Raw genomic sequence first — 23,552 nt, forward strand, 5'->3', positions numbered from 1 at the left:
CCGCTTGAGCCACATCCCCAGCCCTAATATAGTACTTTTTAATAGCTGGTGATAATGAAAATGGTCACAACCCACACCACATATATGGAAAGGGGGAGAAAACAGAATCAAGAGTTATTCACTATGAACTCATGATTTTTTATACACACACACAGTATGTGGGTATGTATATATGAACATTTATGTATGTGTGTATGTATGTATATGTCTAGTTTCGCTGGTTATTTGGTGAGAGAGTCTAGAAGCAACGACAGCTCAGTAGTTATGAGCACTCCTAAAGTAAACATCTTGGTTTCTAAATGCATCTTCCATTAAGAAGAATCACAATTCCTGGAAGAAATGTCTGATTACAGGATTGGAGAAGGAAAATACATAAGGAGTTGAAAATCTCATTGTACCAAAAGGTAAGGAAATCCTCAAAGTTTGAAGAGGACATGCCAAAAGGATATGAGACAGATTGAAGGGGCTCCCTGGCCAAACCAGAGAAAATTCAAGCATTGAAGTAATTATAGTAAAGGATTAGCACATATTGATTAAAACAAGAACCCATGAATTCATGTTGAAATAAATCAATAGGAAGATAAAGTTTTCTTACAGCAGAAAAGCAACTAATAAATACAGAAGTGATATAATTAGAAAAATCACTCTTGATGTTATGCATCAAGCAGCTATCCTAATTATAACTGAAGCAAAAGCAAGACACTAACTTATAATAAGCAAAAATTTGAGGGATAACAGAATATTAACATATTCTCAAAGTATCTCTCTACATAAAGTAACGTATTAATCACAAGTGGAAAACAGTAACTTTACGCTGGAGAAATGACTACCTTGACAAAGCTACTCTGTTAAGAGAGCAAGTCAATATCATGAGCCTCTTCATTTGAGGCACTGAGAAGCATACCTCATCACTTTTGTGATATACTTGCACAGACACATAATCTAAATTTTATAATAAGGAAACATCAAACAAACTCCAATGAACAGAGTTTATAAAATTACTAGTCTGTACTGTATTTTATATGTGTTTGACACATGGATAAAAAAAATAGAATTAACCCATCCATTTGCACAGTTCCAGAGCACTACTAGTATGGACTACTAGTATGAGAAGGTTCAGTTAGTTTGAGCAACGATTGATTAAAGGAAGAATCGTTCCTGAGGATTAACAGCCATTGTTTGGGCAATTTGACTTTTATCAAGAAGGGTACATGGGGAAGAAGGATCTGCACAGGCAAAGTGGAAATTCTTAGTCCTTCAAGATCTTCCACAGGATCTTTAAATGACTTCTTCATAAGAAGTCAAAGAACACAAAGAACTTAAAATTTTCTCTTTTGAATTTAGTTAATGCTAAAATATTTTTCCTGCTAAATTTCACAGATTCCATTTGAGATGAAAAGTAGATATAATGTAAATAATACTAATTAAAGAAAAAAATTAAAAAAACATTTTGTGCATTAAAGGACACCACCCCCTATAGGTAAAATCATGACCCTCACACAAATATAGTAATGAATACATGGTAAGATTTTATTTAACTCATTAAGAAGGAAACTGATGTTAAAACCAATGCAAAGGACAATTCACAGAACAGATCAGGAATATTATAATAAACGTGCCAGTGGAGGTGACACTTTTTTCCTTAATGGTGACATGTAAAAACAAGAATTATTTTTCATGGCTATCATTTGTCTACAACTTAAAAGTTGTAAAGTGATTCCCACAGACTCAGCCTCAACCTGAAAAGAAGTGTTTTCTAGGCAATGCAAAAAAACAAAACCAAAAACAAAAACCAAAAACAGCAACAACAACAACAAAATAAACACTTCCCCCTGTACTTAACAACTATAATTTATCTCCAGACATAGAGTAAGCAGAAAGTCACAGATGATACTGGGAATACATTAGTCATAAGGTTAACTTCCCAATTCAATAAGGACATATTAAAGGAAATCTTCCTTTAACGCCTGCAGGCGTTTCAGACAAATTAGATATTGTACTTGTAGGGTTCGCTACTTGGTAGAGAAGTCCCAATTAGCTATTCAATGACCACTCAACATGCCAAACAACTCTAGGGCAATCTGTAAGTAAACTGTCCCTTCAAAAAGACGTTGTGCAGCCAGACTATTTGGCCCACTGTTGGCTGGTGGGGAGGAAGTGGTTTCACAGATGTGCACTATTCTTATACGAATCTAAACACAATCTAGACTACTGCTTCTTCACTATCCTCCCACATGCCCTAGGGTGGCCTCTTGAGTAGAAATGACTTGTTAAAATAGCATGCCTCAGAATCTAGAGCCAGAGGCTCAACCATTTATAAGCTTGTTTCTTCTGAAAAATGGGCACTAATTACAATGCCTAGCTGCCAGGATTTAGACATAAAGGATGTAAAAATGCCCTGTAAACTGTTGAGAGTTATTAAAAAGAATATATATTCTCTCTTAGGATGCCACGGTGCCAAGCTCATCGCTAGAAAAGATAGGGTCTTGGTGCCTTTCAACACCCGCGGGTTTACTCCCTGCTGGCCGGCGGGAGTCCACTTTGGCTCCTCCCCGCCACAACCACCGAGGGCCCGGCTCCGAAGCTGCGGGTGCGAGGGGATCCGCCTCCCCAGCCCTCGGTGCTGCAGGGTGAAGTCCCGCGCTGGGGCGGAGCAGGCCAGCACCAGTTCCTGATTCTACAAGCGGTGCTGGGGACTGGTGGCGCCCCTGGCACAGGCCCTCGGGCAGCGCAGGATGGGCCCGCGCGGCGCGGCGAGCCTGCACCAAGGCCCCGGCCTGCCGCTGCCGCCGCCGCTGCTGCTCTGGCTGATGCTCTTGCTGCCACCACCGGGCCGGGGCGCCGAGGCCGGCCGGCCACCCCATCTGGTCTTCGTGCTGGCGGACGACCTGGGCTGGAACGACGTGGGTTTCCACGGCTCGTACATTCGCACGCCGCACCTGGACGCGCTGGCCGCCGGCGGGGTGCTCCTGGATAACTACTACACGCAGCCGCTGTGCACGCCGTCGCGGAGCCAGCTGCTCACTGGCCGCTACCAGGTACGCAGCGTCCCCGGCAGCCCGCTCGGCCCCGCGCCCAGCCCCGCCCGCCTGCGGCCGCGGCCCTCCGGCTCCCGGCCAGACCTGGCCTGCGAGACGCCGGCGTGGACCAACTGCTCTCAGTTGTCAAACCTGGGTCCAGGCCAGGAGGCTTCTCGCCTGGGCTGAGGGGTCCCTGCTCCTCCCCGGCCTGCAGCCTGCCGCGGCTCTGCGCATGCCCAGCTCAGGTCGCGCAGCATCACGGAGCCCCCCGCCCCTGCCCTGGTTCACGAGTGGGCTTTCGTTTTCTAAAGGTCTGGGCGAAGAGGTTTCTGGGAATGGTAGCTCCCAGCCTGGCCGTCAGCGTGCAGAAAAGTCAGAAAGGCGTCTTCTGAGCAACCTTATAGAGGAGGAATGGAGAGGGAGAGGGAAAAGGTTGGGTCCCCCGGAGTAGTCAAAATCAAAGCCCCCGCTTTGGGGGCGACCCAGGTACTACGGGAACCCTGTGGTCATAGGTTAGGAGTGTTAAACCAATGATTGAAGTAATTTTTCCAAGTTCCCAACATCCATAGAATGATTTTTCTTGGGCTGCTGATATTCCTTTGTTTAACTTTGTATTGAACCCCTTTGAGCATCTTCACTCTTAATGCTTTTCTTTAGAAACATCTCTGTAATTAATAGAGAAACTGTACAGAGTGTGCATATGTTATATGACTAAGAAGAGCAAGAACATTTCAGAGTGCTTTAATGTCTCTAAAGGTAACTATTGAAACAGCCAATGAGGTTGTTATCTTTAACCCTTTACAGGTGAAAAAATGTCCTGCAAAAACTGGATGAAATGTTTAGAATCATACAGCTAGAAAGTGGTAGTGCTGTTTTGTGCTTTGTCTATGTCCACTAGTTATTTCGGGCCTATAAAACAGAACTTTCCCCCTCAATACAAGTAAGATTGACTACAGTAATTCATACTGGTACTGTTGGATACAACACACATATCTTCCCCCCCCCCCCCCATATATATTTTAGATGATGTATAACTTTTATTTTAATCAAACATTTCAAGTGTATTGTGCTAGTCACAGGAGATATCCTTGAATCCTGACCTCCCAAGCAAGTGTTCACATAAATTTTCAGACCAAACCTAGCCTCATGGTGTCCTAAGACCAAGAGAAGGGAAGATTCATTTACAATAGAGATTTGAACGGTGGTCTGAAGACTTTTATAAAGAGGAAATTATTTTGCTAAGAAACAGCTGTAGCCAAGGTTTTGCAGTGGAGATAAAAGTGTGGTTTCCTTCATGGTCAGCAGTGGATACTTCACACGGTTCCAATGGGGCTGCTAAATGTAATCAGGAATCCCTACTGTAATGCAAACCTCACCCTAGGACACTTTGTAGGAGTAGAGGGATATGCAACTAAAGAAAATGGAGAAAAGGAAGGTGAAGTCTATCTGAAGGGTTTTGCATTTGCTCCAAATAAGAGAACTGAACTTACATTGCAAAAGAATGAAGGGTCATTCATTTCTCCAATGACTTCCCTTCCAACAGACTTGAACAGGAAAGCAAATACCATATTTCAAAATATCGAATTGACTGCTTTTGTCCCTTAATATCCTCTCCCATCAGACACCAACATTCAGTCTTGGGAAAATGCTTGAGTATTTGGAGAACCCTGTGGTTATGGAATAGAAGAAAGGTGAAGCTGGCTACTCCAAAATCCTTTATTGATCTCTCCCTGTAGCTGACTCTTGGCATGCTAGCTTTCTCAAATCTTTCTCTTGACTTTTCTTTTACCCATTTTATTCTTTCAGAGTTTATGAAACCCAGTTAGATGCTGGGCTAGTAAGCATCTTCTTCTAAAGGAGTAAACACTTGTGGGAGGGCTTAGGAGTCTTATTGCCCTCAGGCACTATATGCTGGTACTGGCTTGGTCACTTTACAAGTGTTAACTAATTCTCACAAAGATCCTATGAGATAGGACTACTCTTAGCATTCCTATATTCTAAAAAGAAAACTGAGGCTGGAAGAGACTAAGAAATTTGTCACAGGGCCACAGGGCTAGTAAATGGTGGAGTAGGATGTGAACCAGAGTGTGTTCCAGAGTTTGTGCCTATAACCAAAATAACATATTGCCTATGTAGAATTATTAGAAATATCATTTTAAGAGCTGATTCATAGTTACTAAATAATCTCATTTTTTTGACATTTAGGTCATTTCTAAAGGTCTCAATTAAAAAAGTTAACTTGTCATATTTTTTAGTTAGAAATTGCCTATCATAAGTATAAAAAGGAAATAGATTTTATTTCTGAAGAAGTCATTTGTTGTACATAATTTTGTATAATAAAATGAGGAAATTTGTTGTGCATAATTTTGCATAATAAAATAAGAAAATTTGTTGGCTGTTTCAAAATTAGGCACTTGGAAGAACTATGTACTATGTGAACCTGGTAACTACATTTTAAGTTAATGTTTAGAGAGCCCCTTCCTATAATTGTTTTAGGATTAGAAAAGTGATCAACAAACTTTGATTGACTGTTTTTGTACTCCCTTGAAAACCTGAGTTTTGTTTTTTTTAATTGCTAAAGTATTAGGAGTTTAGATTAGGAATTATGAGGTGTAGGTTTCTGTTTTCGTTGTGTCAAATTTTTACCTTGATGACATCATTTCCATATAAATAAATAAAGGAGTTGGGCTCTTATATAATATAGGATGTGTGATAACATATAATATCACACATAATATATTAGTAATATATAATATCTAACACTCTCTGTAGTTTTAAATTTCTTTGACTCTAAAGTTTTTGTGTCCTTAGTACAAGATTATAATTTGGCAAATGCACATTATGCTACCCACTATCGCCATCTGTTGGTGGAAAGATTCATCTTGCCTAACATTTTTGTGCTTTACAAATTGTGTGTGTTACTTATTCTGCTATTATCAATTTACTTAAACAGAAGTATGAATTAATCTTTTTAAAAATTTTAATATGTTTAGTTGTTAATAATCCTCACAAATGATCTTTTTCTAAATATCTATGTTTTGGTGAGAAATATATACACAGCCTGAGTGAGGTGGGTGGGCAACATGGGGAAAATGAATAGCAGATGAGGTAAGTAGTTCCTAGTAAACTCAGAAAACAGAATTCTGGTTTCTCTAAACTCAGGCTCATGGTCTTCCTACAGATTTATTTACTCATCATTTAAAAAATCTTTTAAAAATCTATATTTTATTTGTTTTTAAAATAGAAAACACATTCATGTGTTTTCAAAACTCAAAACTCACAAAAAGGCATATATTGAAAATCCATCCCCCACACGTTCTGTTCTTTAGATTCCAGTTCCCATGTTTGTAGGCAAACAGTGCTCACTGAATTGTATATGTCCTTCTGAAAGTGCTCTATGAGTGTAGAAGCAAATACTTATGTAGATATTCCCCTCTTTTCATGAGAATGGTAACAAACCCTTTATACCATTTTGCATGTCATTTTGTTTTTGCTTAACATTTGAATCATTCTATGTTGTTAAATAAAGAGCATCCTCATTAATTCTTTGGCTTCATAATGTTTTATTAAGTGGATATACCATGCTTTATTTAATCAGCCATATAATGATGAATGTTCTTTTGATATCCCAAAGAAGGTGAAGTCAATATCTTGTAAACATTTCATTTTACAAGTATTTGAACATATTTATATGACAAGTTCCTAGAAAAAGAATTTTCTGGATTTAAGAATAGATAGTATTTGTAATTTTGATAAATATTGCAAAATTGATTTTTTAAAAATTTTTATTGTTGGTTGTTCAAAACATTACATAGTTCTTGATATATCATATTTCACACTTTGATTCAAGTGGGATATGAACTCCCATTTTTACCCCGTATACAGATTGCAGAATCACATCAGTTGCACAACCATTGATTTACATATTGCCATACTAGTGTCTGTTGTATTCTGTGCCTTTCCTATCCTCTACTATCCCGCCTCCCCCCTCCCCTCCCCTCTTCTCTCTCTACCCCCTCTACTGTAATTCATTTCTCCCCCTTGTATTTTTTTTCCCTTTCCCCTCACTTCCTCTTGTATGTAATTTTGTATACCCCTGAAGGTCTCCTCCCATTTCCATGCAATTTCCCTTCTCTCTCCCTTTCCCTCCCACCTCTCATCCCTGTTTAATGTTAATCTTCTTCTCATGCTCTTCGTCCCTACTCTGATCTTACTCTCCTTATATCAAAGAAGACATTTGGCATTTGTTTTTAAGGGATTGGCTAGCTTCACTCAGCATAATCTGCTCTAATGCCATCCATTTCCCTGCAAATTCTATGATTTTGTCATTTTTTAATGCAGAGTAATACTCCATTGTGTATAAATGCCACATTTTTTAACCATTTGTCTATTGAAGGGCATCTAGGTTGGTTCCACAGTCTTGCTATTGTGAATTGTGCTGCTATGAACATCAATGTAGCAGTGTCCCTGTAGTATGCTCTTTTTAGGTCTTTAGGGAATAGACCGAGAAGGGGAATAGCTGGATCAAATGGTGGTTCCATTCCCAGCTTTCCAAGAAATCTCCATACTGCTTTCTCAAAATTGAGTTTTAAGAGATTGTACCAATGTATGTTCCCACAAGCAATATATAATATTATATAATATTGACCATTCCTTATACTATTTTTAAAATTATAGTTCAAATGCTATAAAATCCATCATTTTAAAGTATAATTCAGTGTACAAGGTTATACAACCAATGTTTTCATCTCTCCAAAAAGAAACTGCATAATCACTAGCAGTTTTCTACTCCCTCATTCCACCAGGACCTGAAAATCAATAATCTGTTTTTTTTTTCTTTCTAGATTTGCCTATTTTGGACATGACATTTAAGTGGACTCATATAATATATATGATGCCTATATATATATATATATATATATATATATATATAGATAGATAGATAGCATTTATTGTTGTCTTTTATGGCTCAGTAATACTCCATTGTATGGATATTTTCTACATATTCTTTATTCATTCATCATCAATTGATGGACATTGGGTTGTTATGCTTTTTGGCTATTATGAATAATGCTGCTGTAATATCCATGTATAAGTTTTTGTATGAACATTTTTAGTTCTCTTGAATACTAGAAATGGAATGCTGGGTCACATAGCAACTCTAATTTTTAATTTCTTGAGAAACTGCCAAATTGTTTCCTATAGCAGCGGCGCCATTTTACATTTGCACTAGCAATGCACGTGGGTTTCCATTTCCCTATATCCTTGCTAACACTTGTTATTATCTGATGTTTATTCTAGACATCTGGTCATCCTAATGAAAATGAAGTGGTATCTTGTTGTGGTTTTGATTTGCATTTCCTAATAATTAATGATGGTGATCATCTTTTCATATCTTACTATTTTTGTATCTTCTTTGAAGAAATGTCTATTCAGATCCTTTGACTATTTTAAAATTTATCTTTTGTTAAATTGTAAGAGTGATAGGTAACAGGTGGACATGAGGAGTAGAGATATGAAGAAACAGAGTAATTCTGTAGACATGCACAGGTCCACAGGAGGGGAGAGAGAAATTAGGGGCAGACCAAGGTAGGGAATCCTAAAATTGGGTGACAGGAAGGTCACACCCATCTGCAGTTAGAAGTCCAGGTTCTTTCTGGAGACTGTATACCTCCTCAGTCAAACCTGTCCCACTGGATCCCCTGGGCATGCTCACCAAGCTGCAATATGCCCCAAGGTAATCTTTGGCAAATGATGAGGCAATTCTAATATTAGCATTATGGTTTTGACTCCCTTGTGGGCTTTCACCAGGAATGCTGGGAACAGGATTTGAGCTCTTCTTCCCAGAATTGTATAACACCACCTGTCAATCATGTCTGCCAGTCATGTGACATAGCTATGGGGAGGAACCAAATTCTGGTGGAAAGGAGACAAAAACAGATTGAACCCATGTTTGAAGCCCACCCCCTCTCTTGGAAAGGCCTCCAGTTCTCTGGAGCATATTTTTGTTTTGTTAAAGAAACTGTTATACTTGTGGGGCAGGACTACCACCCCAGATAAAAACCCTAGGCTAAAACTTGTTTTTTGTTTTTGTCTGGCTGAGTGGAAGGCCCTACTCATGCTGGATGCCCACACATTCTGCTGTTGCCCCAGGTTTCCTTGACTACCCTAACATTAGTCAATCCCAAGGAATTGTTTTGAACCCAAGCAATTCTTCTGTTTTAAGGAACATATACAGGACAAACTCAGGTTAACAAACATATTAAGTCGTCCCCTTATGGGAATAAAAAATTAAAATGGTACATCTTCAATTGAGACAGAGAAAGAGAACAATCAGGGGGACTCTCCAATGAAAGTTTAGTTCTCCATCAAAACAGTATAAAAACCCCTAACAGAGAATCTCTTTGGGACCCCTCCTATTCTGTGGGAGCTTTCCTTGCTTGCTTCTAATAAATCTGCTAATGATTTCTCACCCTTCATTGTCTGCATACTTCATTCTTGGAGTGTATGAGACAGGAACCCTCCAGCGCTCACACGACCCTATGCTACTCATGTTTTTTCTATTTGCTTGAGTCTGCCAACTGAAATCTGAGGTTGCTTCTGCTCAGGACAATCTGCTGTCATGTCTGGGGCGTGTCCTTTTACCTTTTTGCTTGCTCATACAATGCACTACTTCTGTGTCTTCTCTGAAATCTTTCCTTGGAGAACATAAGAACTGAGGAAACCTGTATCTCCAAACAAGAGTTCTTGCTATATTTTGGAAATTAAACCTTAATCAGATATATGATTCGCAAATATTTTCTCCCATCTCTGGGTTGCTTTTTTACTTCCTTGATCGTGTCTTTCGATATACAACAAAAGCTTTAAATTTTGATGTAGTATAATTTACCTTTCTTTCTTTTTGGTCACTTGTTCTTTGGTGTCTTATCTAAGAAGCCATTGTGTAATACAAGATTACAAAGATTTTATCTGTGTTTTCTTCTAGGAGTTTTGTAGTTTTAACGCTTACATTTAGGTTTTTGATCCATTTTGAGCTAATTTTTGTATGTGAGGTGAGATATGTGGTTGCATGTAGATATCTAGTTGTTTTAGTACCATCCATTGGGGGGAAAACACATTCTTTCCTCATTGAATGTTCTTTGCATCCTTGTCAAGAATCAATTGATCATAGATGCAAGGATTTATTTCTAGACTCACAATTCTATTCTGTGGTCACATATGTCTATGCATATACAAAACAGATTTTATATTCATTTCTCCCTTGTTCAAAAATCTCAATTTTCACTTCTGTTAGTCATGTCTGGACTATGGGCAAGTTCCTTAGAGGTGACAATAGTGGACAACCTCGTCTTTTGTAAGCTTTCAGTCCATCCCTGTTAAGCATGATGTATTCTTTCATTCAACAAATATGGAGCTACTAGTTATGCCAGGCATTGTGCTAGCCTCTGGGGATTTCCTGGTGCTTACAGTCTAGTGGCGGGTGAGGTGAGGAGAAAGAGTGACCAAGAGGGGAGTAAAATAAGTACATGTAAACAAATGGGTAAGTGAGGTGAATTTAAATGGCATGGAAATAAATCTGGTGCCTCATGAAGGTATCTCCAAGGAGGAGATGGTATTGGCAGAGGCCTGAATCAAGAGGAGCAAGTCTCACAAAGATCCCAGAAAGAGAGTTTAACAGTGAGGGAGGAGCTATGGAAGCAAAGGGTCTGAGGCTGGAGTGAGCTTGTTCTAAGAATGGGGAGAAGGTGATGCTGGAACTGAGTCATTGAGGGTTCCAGAAGTGTGCCCAGAGCTCAGAGAGAGGCTGGGCCTCCCTGAGCCTAATGCTGTCCTCTTGTGATAAAATGTTAGGCCTCCTGTGCTCCTTGTTCCTATTTTTATAATAATGTTACCTTGAAGGCTATTATATGCTAAAGAATTATATTTAGTATATAATATTGTTATATACTAAAGAATGGGTCTTATCCAAATAAGTAAATTTTAAAGAAAGTGACATTGTTCTTTTTAAAAATTGCTTCTAGGCAATTTTAAAATTCATTCAAAAGTTTCAGGCTAAAGATCTTTTTGTGCTATCTCTCAGCCTTTCTTCCCTTAGGAAGCACCTGTTTATTAGTTTGTTAGGTATCCTTCAGAGGTTTGTTTTGCCTACAGGAAATAGATTTTGTATTCATTTCTTCCTCGTTCAAAAATTTCAAGATTAAAAATGTGAATTTAAAAATCCTCCAGCTTTTCTAATGGAATTGGTATACTGCTTTTTGTTCAAATAGAGACTTGAAAATACTGATTTTTTTTCATAGTCTAGCAAATTGACTGAGTTCAACATAAAAACAGTCACTGAACATCTGTATTCCCAGTATGTGTTTTTTTTGAAGTTGTCCATCCTGGGATCTGGCTTCTCCTATAGGTTACTGTCTCTGGCCTAGAGAAACACTGTGTTGAACAACTAAGTGCACTAGTGTGCTGCACACTTAAACACAACATTTCCTGAAAGAGGTCACTATCTTAATCAAACTACGAGGATTAGCATGTCATCCCTAGAATTGGCAGGCCACCTGCTTCCTTTTAAAGAAATTAATAAGGTTAAAGAAAATTAGAGGTGGTAGACCTTAGTGGAAACAGTTCCTTCTGAGATAAAATTAAAGTAACTCTAGTCCTTGCCTTGTTCTTCCCTTGGGGACTGAGGAGGCCACTCCACCAGAACTCTATAAACCTTGGCAGAGAATAGATGCAATGAAAGATGACTCCAAGGTCTCATACTTAAGGGACCCAAGCCACATTTTTCTTAATCACGTTGATAAACAGACTAGACACTTTCATGGCTTTTCGTTCACCCCTGAAGCATGAACCATGGACAGGAAATATAGGAAGAAGGCTGTGCAGGAACATTGTGGGTAATTCTTGACTTTTGCTTCAAGTTAGCCTCAAAAATGGGGACAGGCAGGGCCTGTGCCTCAGGCAGAGGAGGGCCTAGCTAGAGGAAAGAGTTCTGTCTGAGGATGGCCTCGCTGATGCTGTTGTCCCTTGTTGCCCTGAGTGGCCTGCCTGCTCCCTCATTGGCTTACCTCTGGTGGATTCCTGTTGTTGGCCACCTCTCCTGGACTCTACAGTTAGAAGTGGGGCAAGGAGAAGTTAGGAACTGGAAGAAATGGGTGTAGGACTTGGGGGGAGGATATATGTCACCAGTTAAGAGAGTTCATAGGACTTTCTGGCAAAGTCATCCAAATAGGGAGAGAAGAGAAACATGCAGCCAAGAGGCCATTGGTGCTGCCAAAGAGAAAGCACTCGTTAGTCTTTATTCCTGTGTTCATTTAAGGGGATGTAAAGGATGCATTAACTTCATGGTGACCAGCAAGATGGCACCTGAAAACATGTCACAGCTCCAACACATACTGCAAAGGGAGCCCTGGTGGTGACTTGCTTTGATGGTTCTCTTCAGCTTAGCCAGAGTCAAGAGTCATGTTTCCAGGAGGAAAGGGGAGTCTGGAGACCATATTTTGCAAGTATTGAAGATATTTTAAAGGAAAAATTTTCACGTTTTATATATTTTGCCTCCAAAGAAAGTGGAAATGGAGGAAACAAATAAGTTTGGGGCTGGGTAAAATGTGAACATTTAACGTGCTGGATTTTGTTGTTGTTGTCATTGTTCATTGATTTGTGAGGCTTGTTATTTCAAGAATCACTTTGAGCATGAACTGTGACTCTCTGGTTACTATCTTTTGTCTTTGCTTTCTTGGTCATATCACCTTACCAAAAATTCCTTAAGATTTCTTCACGTAGTTTTTCCTTTTCATTATAAATTCCTGTTATGCATCCTTTACATCCCCTTAAATGATTTAAACAGAGGAAGTCACTGAAACCATTTCTGCCTCCTTTATTCCTTTTACAAACAACATCCCTTTGTGGGTTTAGTCAGAGACTTGCACTCTTTACTAATCAATACCAAAATAAATAGACCCTTAAAACTGTCAGTGACATGGGCCAGTTTTGCAGCCTGAGTATTGCAGGCCCCATCCAGATGGCCACGCCAGGCTCCTGACACACATAATGTGTGTTCTGTAGTTCTTGGCTTCAGCGGCTCGGGCAGCTGACTGCGTTTTAGAAGGCTTCGGGGGAAGGGAGCAGATTTTCCACTGTTCATTCATTCTGCGGGGCATCTCTAGGAATAAACCCCAAGGAGCCACAAGTGGTCCTTCACCATGGTTAAAACCTGTGGTATAGTGGCCAAGGCACAGGCTGGAAATTGTGAACTCCTGAATGGCCACTGGCATATTTTGGGATTGTGTTTCTGTTGTGAAGCTTCCCTCCAGCCTCTGTAGTGTGTAAGGTAGAAGGGCAGGGCTGCTCATTTTTCTGAGTTTTCAAATACAGTAGCAGGAGGTACACAAATACGTGGTGCAGTGAGGTTATGAGTTCACCTCACACAAGTCAGATGGACTGGAGGGAACCTTCCTTCTGCTCAACTGGATGTTATCTCTCCTCTGTTCAGGTTTGAAGAGAAGTGGCATTGGTTGCCATATGTGTGTAGCAATGGCCACTTAGCCCCTGATAGTTTCTTATGAGGGTAACTGAAATGTTGTGTCCTGAGCTCCCAAATAAATATTTCATCAATAAACTGCCTAGATCCTCAGAAAGGGGAACTGGAAGAAGTTCTGATGTGGAAGCTGCTGTCTGTCTCTCCCATAGCAGGAAATGGCTTTTCTTGTTTAAGCTCATGAGACCATACTGCTAGTATCTCTTAGGTCTGCAGAGGACAGAATAATTCATGAGACCAAATAAATGATTAGGTTCAACAAACATGTAAATGATGATTTCTTATCAGTTATTTCATGAAAAGAACCCAGAAATAAGCCAGGTCTTGTTTCTAGGTTTGCAGATTTTTGGCCTTTGTGGTGTGAATGCTTGATGGTCAAACAAAATCTTTTTGAAAAAAATTTGGTTTAATGAACAAGGGGCAGCCACACATGGTAGATAGGCAGGCCATCCCTTTGGACTGTCATAAGTCCTACATTCAACCTTCTCTGTTCATACTTTCTCTCTGGACATTGAAGATGGGTATTAGAATGGAATGGTTTCAGGGGCTGTTGTATTTACAAGGGCTCTCTTCTTGTTTTCTTTTGATACCTGTTGGTGTCCTGCCCCTGGAGCATGGTGGGACTCCCTAGTTCTGTGCTCAGTTCAAGTGCTGGATGGGAACCAGCTTGGCATTTACCTGTTACTGCTTCTCAACCCATTACAGCTTCCTGACTTCAAATAGTGTTTGAACAGACCAAAAACATGTTTTTGGCTGTCATCCAGAGTTTGGCTTCTGCTTCCCAATCATGCCATAAAAACGCTGTGTCAAATAAATTCTCAGGCACTGAAAAGAACGAATTCCCTGCTCCATATGATTGTAGATAATGGAGGCAGACTTCAGCTGACCACCTGGCATGGTGCCTGGCTTAGGAAAACCAAACGGCAGGGCATCGCTTGGCAGTGCTTTCTAGTGATCAGAACTAATTCTCTGCATGTGATGGATGAGCTTTCCATTGAAGGATTTATTTGCATAGTATTTATCTCCAATGGGGCTTTTGGACTCCTTAAAATACTATCTTCACATATCCTGCTCAGCTGCCAGTTACTCTATGTTATGAAGTTTTTGAGTCCATGATCAGTTTTCTGTTGAGTAAACTTATAGTGGTAACAATGGGAAGAATCCTTTTTTGATTTAAGGTGTGTGTGTGTGTGTGTGTGTGTGTGTGTGTGTGTGTGTTTTCACAGCAGGCCTTCCCTTTCCCTGGATATTATAACATTCTTATATTTCAGGGTTCCAGCTGGGAAGGGATGGCGTATTTCAATTAGGATAATTTAGGGAGGGTTTATTTATAACAGGACTATTTTAAAAGGTAAGAATGTGTGGGGAAAGCACAAGGTGTAGTAGTGACACAGTGGAGTTGTTACTGGCCCTAGACCAGAAGGGAGGAAGCAAGGGGACATTCCCAGAACCTAGGAGAGAGAGGCACATAGAAAAGGCTGCCTCAGACTGACCTTGCAGAGGGGCATAGGTGGCCATTGAGACAACCCAGCAGCCTGAGGCAATAGGTCTCTTTCTTCCCTCTCTACTCCAGGCAGGGCCTTCACTGGCTGAACCCAGTGAGAAGCTGGAAGGCCAAGGGTGGAGGGCAGGACTACCAGAGGGACTGGATGGCAAAGGGAATGCATCTGACACACCCCCGGTACAGGTGCCAGTTATTACTAAAAGAGACAGAAAAACCTCAAAGGAAAACTTAAATTCACTTTTATTTTTAAACAGCTTAATTGAGGCATGATTGATGTACAATAAACTACACGTACTTAAAGGTGTACATGTCAAAACTTATCTATCTATATATTTATATATCTGTGAAGCCGTCACCACAATCAAGATAGTGAATTTAAAATAAGCACTTTAATTTAACAGTTAAGATATTCTGTGTGGTTCCTCTAGGAAGGTGGAAATCCAGTCCCAGGAAATACTACTGCAAGTATTATTGGTTCTGAAAATAGAATACAGGACCATGTCAAAGCTTGTACAAAGGCTATTTAATTATAAGTTAATAAATAAGAAAACAAAGATTGTGTATTTGAAAGTTTTTTTGGGGGGAAGGGGTGGACTATAAAGGGAAAGCAAGGAACAAGAGACGGGTAACAGAGAAATGAAAGACGGAAACCAGGCAGAGGTACACACGAGAGTTTATTTGTCAGAGCTGAGAAATAAAGGTCATCTCCCTGTAGACTGAGAGAGGCAAAACAGGCTTGGGTTCCGGGACTTTATGGGGCATGTTCCGGAATCAGAGCTAGGGTGGGTCCTAATGCAGGCGGTTAGGGGTTGGGTTGGTGTGAGGGAGTGGTGAGCCTTTCTCAGAAGGCCCTTCCTTAAAATGGCAGCTATCACTTAAGATGCTGTCCAGATGTTAAGCAGGGACCTTATAGTCTATACTTTGTATCTGTTTATTGCCAAATATTTACAATAAAGTCAAAATCAGTGAATCTGTTCTGAGTAACTGGTATTTGAATTTGAGAAAATTAGTGATAAATAAGTATTTAGTTAGTACTAATGGGAAAGTAGATTGACCATACATTTTATATGATGCACCGTAACACACTACAGGGGGCAGATCCAGGCCTATGTGCACATCTCTGTAAGGCCACCGTCCTCCTCAAGAAGGAGTATTGTCTCTGATAACATTACTCACAGTTGGTGTAGTGACAATGGTTGAGTGTTTAGAATATACTTGGCATTTTATGTTACCTTGGTTAATTCGTCTCAACAACCCTGGAAGGTAGATAAATATTATTTTCTTCTTTTACAGTTGAGGAATTTGAGCCTAACTTTCTAATTTCCTGAAGTTAGTAAATCACTGAAGTTTCTGCCTAAGCTTACAAAGCTAGTAAGTGATAGAGCCAGGATGGGATTTAATTCCCTGAGGTTTATCCTATTCTGCTTTAAATCATAAAGCGAGTAAATCACTAGCAAACACATGTTCACCATTTATTGGCAACAGATTGCCTGCTATACACCTAGGGTGGATTGGGGCCACCAGAGTGTTGTGTTTGGGTTGAGAACGGGTGCTTTCCACCCTCAGTGTTCCCAGACCCCTGCGTGTTCTAGGGAAATCAGGACCACCCAGTGCTAAGGAAAGCTGACATCTGGTGCAGTCACTTCCTAGAAAGAAGAGCACCTCCATGGGGAGCCTAGGACAAAGAGGGAGACAGGTGTCAAGTCTTAGGGAAGGGCTGGCAGGCAAGGAACCCTTGGGGACATCTGCAGGGGTGTGGTGGCATCCATCAGTACAAGAGCTGTGACAGGTGTGCCCTGGCTTCTGTGCCAGCCTTCAAACTCGGCAAGCTCTTGGAGTCTTTGTTCTTCTTTTTCCTTAGGTCTGCATTGCTCTTGCCCCAGGTTTTTCAACTCACTTCTTTCTTTGCTCAACTGACTGCTCAACTATTTCCTCTTTAGGGGAAACTTCTTTTGCCACCCTGTCTTAAGTGTCACCTCTGTCACTCTCACTTCATTCCTACTTTATTTTTCCCCACAGCAAAGATCATTATCAGGTATTACAGCATCAGTTCTCAGTCTTTTTTGATCTTAGGATCTCTGCACTTGCTTAAATATTAAAGACCCAAAGAATGTACAGTTATGTGGGTTATACCATTTGAAATTTGCTTTATCAGAAATGAAAACAAATTATAAAAATTATTCAGTTAAAACAAGCAATAGCTGAATGCGGTGGTGCATGCGTGTAATCCCAGAGGCCCAGGAGGCTGAGGTAGGGGAATGGTGAGTTCAAAGCCAGCCTCAGCAACTTAGCAAGCCCCTAAGCAATTCATCAAGATCCTGTCTCTAAATAAAATATAGAAAAGGGCTGGGGATGAGGCTCAGTGGTGGAGTGCCCCCGGGTTCAATCCCTAGTACCAAAACAAAAACAAAAACAACAACCCAAAACCCCAGCAATAATAAACTCATTATATGTTACCATAATAACATATATATATATATATATGTATGTATGTATGTGTGTATATATATATATGTGTGTGTGTATATATATATATATATATATATATGTATATATATTCCCTGAATTTTCCCAAATAAAATAACTGAGAAGAGTAGTATCATTTTTGTACTTTTTGAACATCTTTTCTGTTCATGGAAGATAGACTGAATGGCAGGAAACAGCGTAACAATCTATCGCAATTTATTTTTCTGATAGAAGATGATGTAGACAATCTGTCCTTACATAGATCTGTAGTTTCCCTTTTTATGGAAAAGGTACAGTTGTTTTAATAAAATTTTTATATATAGACAACCCCAGCGTAGAGGGTTTGTGATTTTTTTCAGCTTTACAGTGATATAAAATGTACCCCCACACATCGTTCTGTCGTTCACTTTCAGCACAGTATTTAATAAATTACATGAGCCAAAATGATAACAATTATAAATAGACTTTGTGTTAGATGATTTTTTTTCCCACCAAAGGCTAGTGTAAGTGATCTGAGCACATTTAAATTAGACAAAGTTGGGGCTGGAGTTGTGGCTCAGTGGCAGAGTGCTTGTCTAGCATGTGCAAGTCATTGGGTTCGATTCTCAGAGTCGCACATAAATAAGTAAATAAAATAAAGGTCCATGAACAACTAATAAAAAAGGTAAGGATGTTTAAAAAAAAGTTAGATAAAGTTAAGCTATGATGTTAAGTAGGTTAGGCGTATTGTTTTTTATTCGAGCATTATATTTATACAAAGTTGTTGTGTGTATTTTGACAAAATCATATGTGCGTGGAATTTGATTTCAGTTCCTATTCCCTCTATTCTCTCTCTCCTCCTCCCTTCCACATTCTCCTCCCCCTATTCAACTGATCTTCCTTTCACTCATTTATTTATTTATTTTTGATTGGTACTTTCTACATATACATAGAGGTGAACTTCCCTGTGGCATATTTATATATGCACATTGCGTGCTTTTGTTAAATTCATCTTGCATTTTCTTCCCTTTCCTTCCCTCTCAATCTCTCATCTACTCTACTGATCATTCCTATATCTTTGTGATATCTGACCACTGCCTGCCCACCTTCTTTCCCTCATTTGCTCTAGTTTATACCTATGAGAGAAAACATTCAACTGTTGATTTTCTGAGTCTGGCTTATTTCACTTAGCATGATGTTCTCCATTTCCATTCATTTATTGTCAAATGACATATTTTCATTCTTTTTTATGATTCAGTGAAACTCCATTGTGTATGCAGACCACATTTTTTAAATCTGTTTATCTATTGATGGGCATCTGGGCTGATTCCACAATTTGGCTATTGTGAATTGTGCTGTTATAAACATTGAAGTGGCTGTGTCGTGATAGTATCTTGATTTTAGTTCTTTTGGATAAATACTAAGGAGTAGGATAGTTGGGTCACCCAGTGGTTCCATTTCTAGTTTTTTGAGGAATGTCCATATTGCTTTTTTAGAGTGGTTGTACTAATTTGTAGTCTTATTAACAATGTAGGAGTGTGCCTTTCCCCCCAACATCCTCACCAGCATTTATTATTATTTGTGTTCTTGATAATTTCCATTCTGACTAAAGCAAGATGAAATCTTTTAAAAATTGTATTTATTTTATTATTATTAGAGCTTTATAGTTTTATATAGTAGTTGGGTTCATTCTCATAGATGAAATCTCAGTGTAGTTTTGATTTGCATTGTGTGATTGCTAGAGATGTTGAACATTTTTTTCATATATTTGTTGGTTATTTGTGTTTCTTTTTTTTAAGAAGTGTCTATTTAGTTCTTTTGCTCATTTATTGACTGGATTATTCAATTTTTTGGTGTTGGTTCTAGGTATTAATCCCCTGTCAGAAGAGCAGGTGACAAAGATGTTTTCCCCTTCTATAGGTTCTCTTCAAGATCTTAATAATTTCCTTTGCTATGCAGAAAAAGCTTTTTAATTTGATGGCCTCCTACTTATTGATTCTTGGCTTTATTTCTTAAGCTTTAGGGTTCTTTGTTAAGGAGTTGATACTTGCACCTGTATGATAGAGTTTTGATCCCAGGATTTCTTCAAGCAGTTGCAAGATTTCTGGTGTAATGTCTTTGATCCATTTTGATTTGACTTTTGTGTAGGCAAGAGATAGGGATCTAGTTTCATTCTTCTATGTATGAATATCCAGTTTTCCCAGCACCGTTTGTTTAAAAAGCTGTCTCTTCTCCAACATATATTTTAGTATATGGGTTTGTCTCTATGTCTTCTGTTCAATTCTGTTGGTCTTCAGGTCTATTTTGATGCTGATACCAACCTGCTTTTTAAATATTCATACCTTTGCAGCATAATTTGAGGTCTGGTATTGTGATGCCTCCTGCATCCTTCTTCTTGCTCAGGACTGCTTTGGCTAGTCTGGATCTCTTATTCTTCCATATGATTTATTTTTTTACAGTGGTGTAAAATGTTACCCATACAACCATTCTGTTTTTCACTTTCAGTACAGTGTTTAATAAATCACATGAGCCTTAATGATAACAAATAGACTATGTGCTAGATGATTTCATCTCACCAAAGGCTAATGTAAGTGATCTGAGCACATTTAAGGTAGACAAAGTTAAGCTATGATGTTCAGTAGGTTAGATGTATTAAATGCATTTTCATCTTGTAGGTTTATCAGGTGGGTAATCCCATTTATAAATTGAGGAACTTATATAATTGTGGACATTCAGTTAAAAAAATTTTTTTTAGTTGTAGACAGACACAATACCTTTATTTTTATTTATTTAATTATTTTTGTGGTGCTGAGGATTGAACCCAAGGCCCTGTGCATGTGAGGCAAGCACTCTACCAACTGAGCTATATCCCTAGCCCCAATACCTTTATTTTATTTATTTATTTTTATTGGTGCTGAGGATTGAACCCAGGGCCTCACATGTGCTAGGCAAGTGCTCTACCACTGAGTCATAACTCTAGCCCTCAATTTTGATATTATACTTAAATTCAACCAATAGTTGTTTCTTAAGGGTTAATTGCTTTACCCTGGGTATGCTTCTGTGAGCCTCTCTCAAGCAGTAAGGGCCATTTTAAATGAAAATTTGAGCACTGTCTTTTGAGATTATTGTTTACACAAAGTAGAATAAGAAATACCAATCTTAAATTTCATTATACTGTTAAATAACATTTTACAAAAGAAAGCTCTCTATCTTCAAAGATGACAAATATCACCTTCTCCTGTGCACAGGAATTTTTTTCCTTGATAGAGCCATAGCTCATATTATTGTTCCTCTTTTTAGGAAGTGAAAATTTGAGTTAATGGTTTCTGACATACTGCCTTGATAAATATATGTTAAAATATTTTCTGTTGGAATGCTTTTATTCATCTTTTCAAATCCAGTTTAGGTTCATTACCTTACTTGAGTGAGTAAACTGCCTTTCAGAAACATTCTTAAACCAGCTTAGAGTTAAAACTTTCAAATCAACAGATATGTCCAATAAATTAGGCAGCCACTTTTCTTGTTTACAATGTTTCAATGTCACTAATCCATAATTTTGTGTTTATCTCTTTAAGATACACACAGGTTTACAGCACCAAATAATCTGGCCTTGTCAGCCCAGCTGTGTTCCACTGGATGAAAAACTCCTGCCCCAGCTTCTAAAAGAAGCAGGCTATACCACCCATATGGTCGGAAAATGGCACCTGGGAATGTACCGGAAAGAATGCCTTCCAACCCGCCGAGGATTTGACACTTACTTTGGTAATGGAAATGCCTGTGTTTCTTTAACGACTCAGACACTGCAGTCATCTCATAAAACACACCCAAGTGTAATCAGTTGAAACAACTGGAAACTTGAACACAGAGTGAATCAGTGCAGTGGGGCTGCTTTCTAATGTTACTTCCATAAACAGGGCTCTGTGCCAGCCTGTGTTGGGCATATGCCCACAGCAGGTCAGAGCACTAAGCACCACCTTGGGGCTTTGGAAGAGTTGCTACCTACACACCAGAGACCACTGTGCCCTCTGAGAACCTTCCCCAGAGGGGATGCAGGCTGATTTTAAATTATGGGAAAAAACCAAATACAAGAGTATTTCCCTTTTCTCTGATAAGCAGATGCTGATCCATAATATGGGGAGGGGTTAGGGAAGAAAGGAGGAGCTTTGGATTGGGCAGAGGAGAGGGGAGGGGATATATGTGGTGGGGGAAGGACTGTGGAATGAGATGGACATTCTTACCCTCCATAGGCTTATGATCACACTACCAGTGGGACTCTGCACCATGGACAGCCAGAGGAAGGAGAGGTTGTGCTCCGTTTGTGTGGAATGTGTCAGAATGCATCCTATTGTCATGTATAACTAATTAGAACAAATTAAAGAAAAATATTTTCTTTACAAAAGTTCATATATTTTTTCTCTCCCTGGACTACATTCAGGAGAGGGTGGGGGAAGACTCTTCCATTGGTGTCTCTCTCCCATCTGTGAGATCTGTTTTTAGAATCACTAGGTTAGAGAAGATCAACTTAAAAATCAATAATAATAAATTGGGGAGGACAAATAAAAAATGGTAATAGGAAGATAATAAGAAAATCATAAGCATTTTTTGAACTTGGTAGCCCTATAAAAATAAATGTGAAACCTAAAGTTTGTTTTAAAATGTGCCCTCTTTCAACCTGTTTTAAACTGGGCCTTAATGAATAACCTATATTTCTTGCCAGTAACTATGTATTTTTCTGTCAAGTTCTTTTATATTGAGCTATCTTTCTGTCTAGTTGTCTTGCTGTCTACTTGTCTCCCATCTGCTTCTTTGTTCATTTACAACCTGCCAAAGCCAAAAAAGGAACACACACTGAACATAAAAAGTTTCAATAGAGTAACAACATCGAGTGAAGAGAAAAAGATAAAATAGTTTAATGGCATCAGATTACAAAAAAAAAAAAAAGCTTCCTGGCTCTAGGTGGGCTTCACATTCATCTCTAAGATGTGAGGCTTCTTATGTCCAAAGTAAAAAAGAAAAAAGTAGAAAGGAAGGGAAGAAAAGAAAATATCTATAAGAGTCACATTATTCACAAGATAAATGGAAACAAGATCTGCAAGAAGAATAAAGCATTTTCTGTCTTTTAGACCTGAGAGAAGTTTCTCCTTTGGGACAGGTAAAATGGACAATATCCTTAAAAATATCATTTTAGTAATAAAGTAATAAATTGCTTATAGATATACCTTGAGATGTTCTCTTCCATTCAAGCTAGGGCCAAAGTACAAAAATACAATTTGGTACAAAGGAATGTGCTTGGAGGCCAAAACAGTGTGGTCATAGCACATGCTTTGCTCGTTCTCGGGTTAAAAATCAGACAGGAGAGCACTTGTACCCACTCCCACCCAGGTGCTCCAGCAGACAGTACTAATCAACTATGATGTTTTTTTTGAATGAACCTGAATATATCTTCAGTACTCTTATACTCAAGTCTGATTTTTGGCAGCTATATATGACCACTTTGCTATCTTAGAAGTTCTAGAGGACCAAACTGCTAGTACATTCTTAGATGAGTTGATGTGTATGCTTTGGCAAGAGGATGGACTGTGAATATTTTGAAAAAAATTTTTATTAAAAACAAAGTCATGTACTTAAAAATTCAGTTGGACAAAAAAATTGTCTTATGAAAACAAAGAAGCCTGCCTAGATTTAGCCAAACAGTTGAACACTCTATAATTATGTGAAAGGAGGCTTGTAGTCAAGAAGAGGATGATGACCACACAGCTGTTACTACTGCTACAACTTGGAAAGTAGACAGGTAATTGGGGGATGGTTGTACAAACCTGGGAATACACTAAAGAGCAAAGAATTGTATACTTTAAATGGGTGACTTGTACAATAATGAATTGTGTGTCTCAATAAAGATGTGAGATTTTTATTGATTAGTTGTTCAAAAAGCATTTTCCAAATTTTCCCAGAAAAACATAGGCTGCCATCATCTTTAGCCTCAGCATCTGAGTTCAAATTTGGGAACTGCTGTTATGATGAAAAGCACTGTGTGATAGTCATGTGATTGCCT

The 23,552-nt window shown here is 39.0% G+C and overlaps 2 protein-coding genes across 2 annotated transcripts in view; both read left to right on the forward strand.

Annotated features, from left to right (window-relative positions):
- Positions 1-2,675, forward strand: part of Dmgdh (dimethylglycine dehydrogenase) — a 73,417-nt gene extending 70,742 nt beyond the window's left edge. Inside the window, 1 exon segment of the mRNA XM_076857687.2 lies at positions 2,446-2,675. Coding sequence (XP_076713802.2) covers positions 2,446-2,675 — 230 coding nt within the window.
- Positions 2,571-23,552, forward strand: part of Arsb (arylsulfatase B) — a 174,670-nt gene continuing 153,688 nt past the window's right edge. Inside the window, exons 1-2 of the mRNA XM_076856066.2 lie at positions 2,571-3,038; positions 21,076-21,262. Coding sequence (XP_076712181.1) covers positions 2,736-3,038; positions 21,076-21,262 — 490 coding nt within the window. The 5' untranslated portion in view covers positions 2,571-2,735. The remainder of the gene's footprint in view (positions 3,039-21,075; positions 21,263-23,552) is intronic.

Source organism: Callospermophilus lateralis, chromosome 5 (assembly GCF_048772815.1).
Source record: "Callospermophilus lateralis isolate mCalLat2 chromosome 5, mCalLat2.hap1, whole genome shotgun sequence".
NCBI lineage: Eukaryota > Metazoa > Chordata > Mammalia > Rodentia > Sciuridae > Callospermophilus > Callospermophilus lateralis.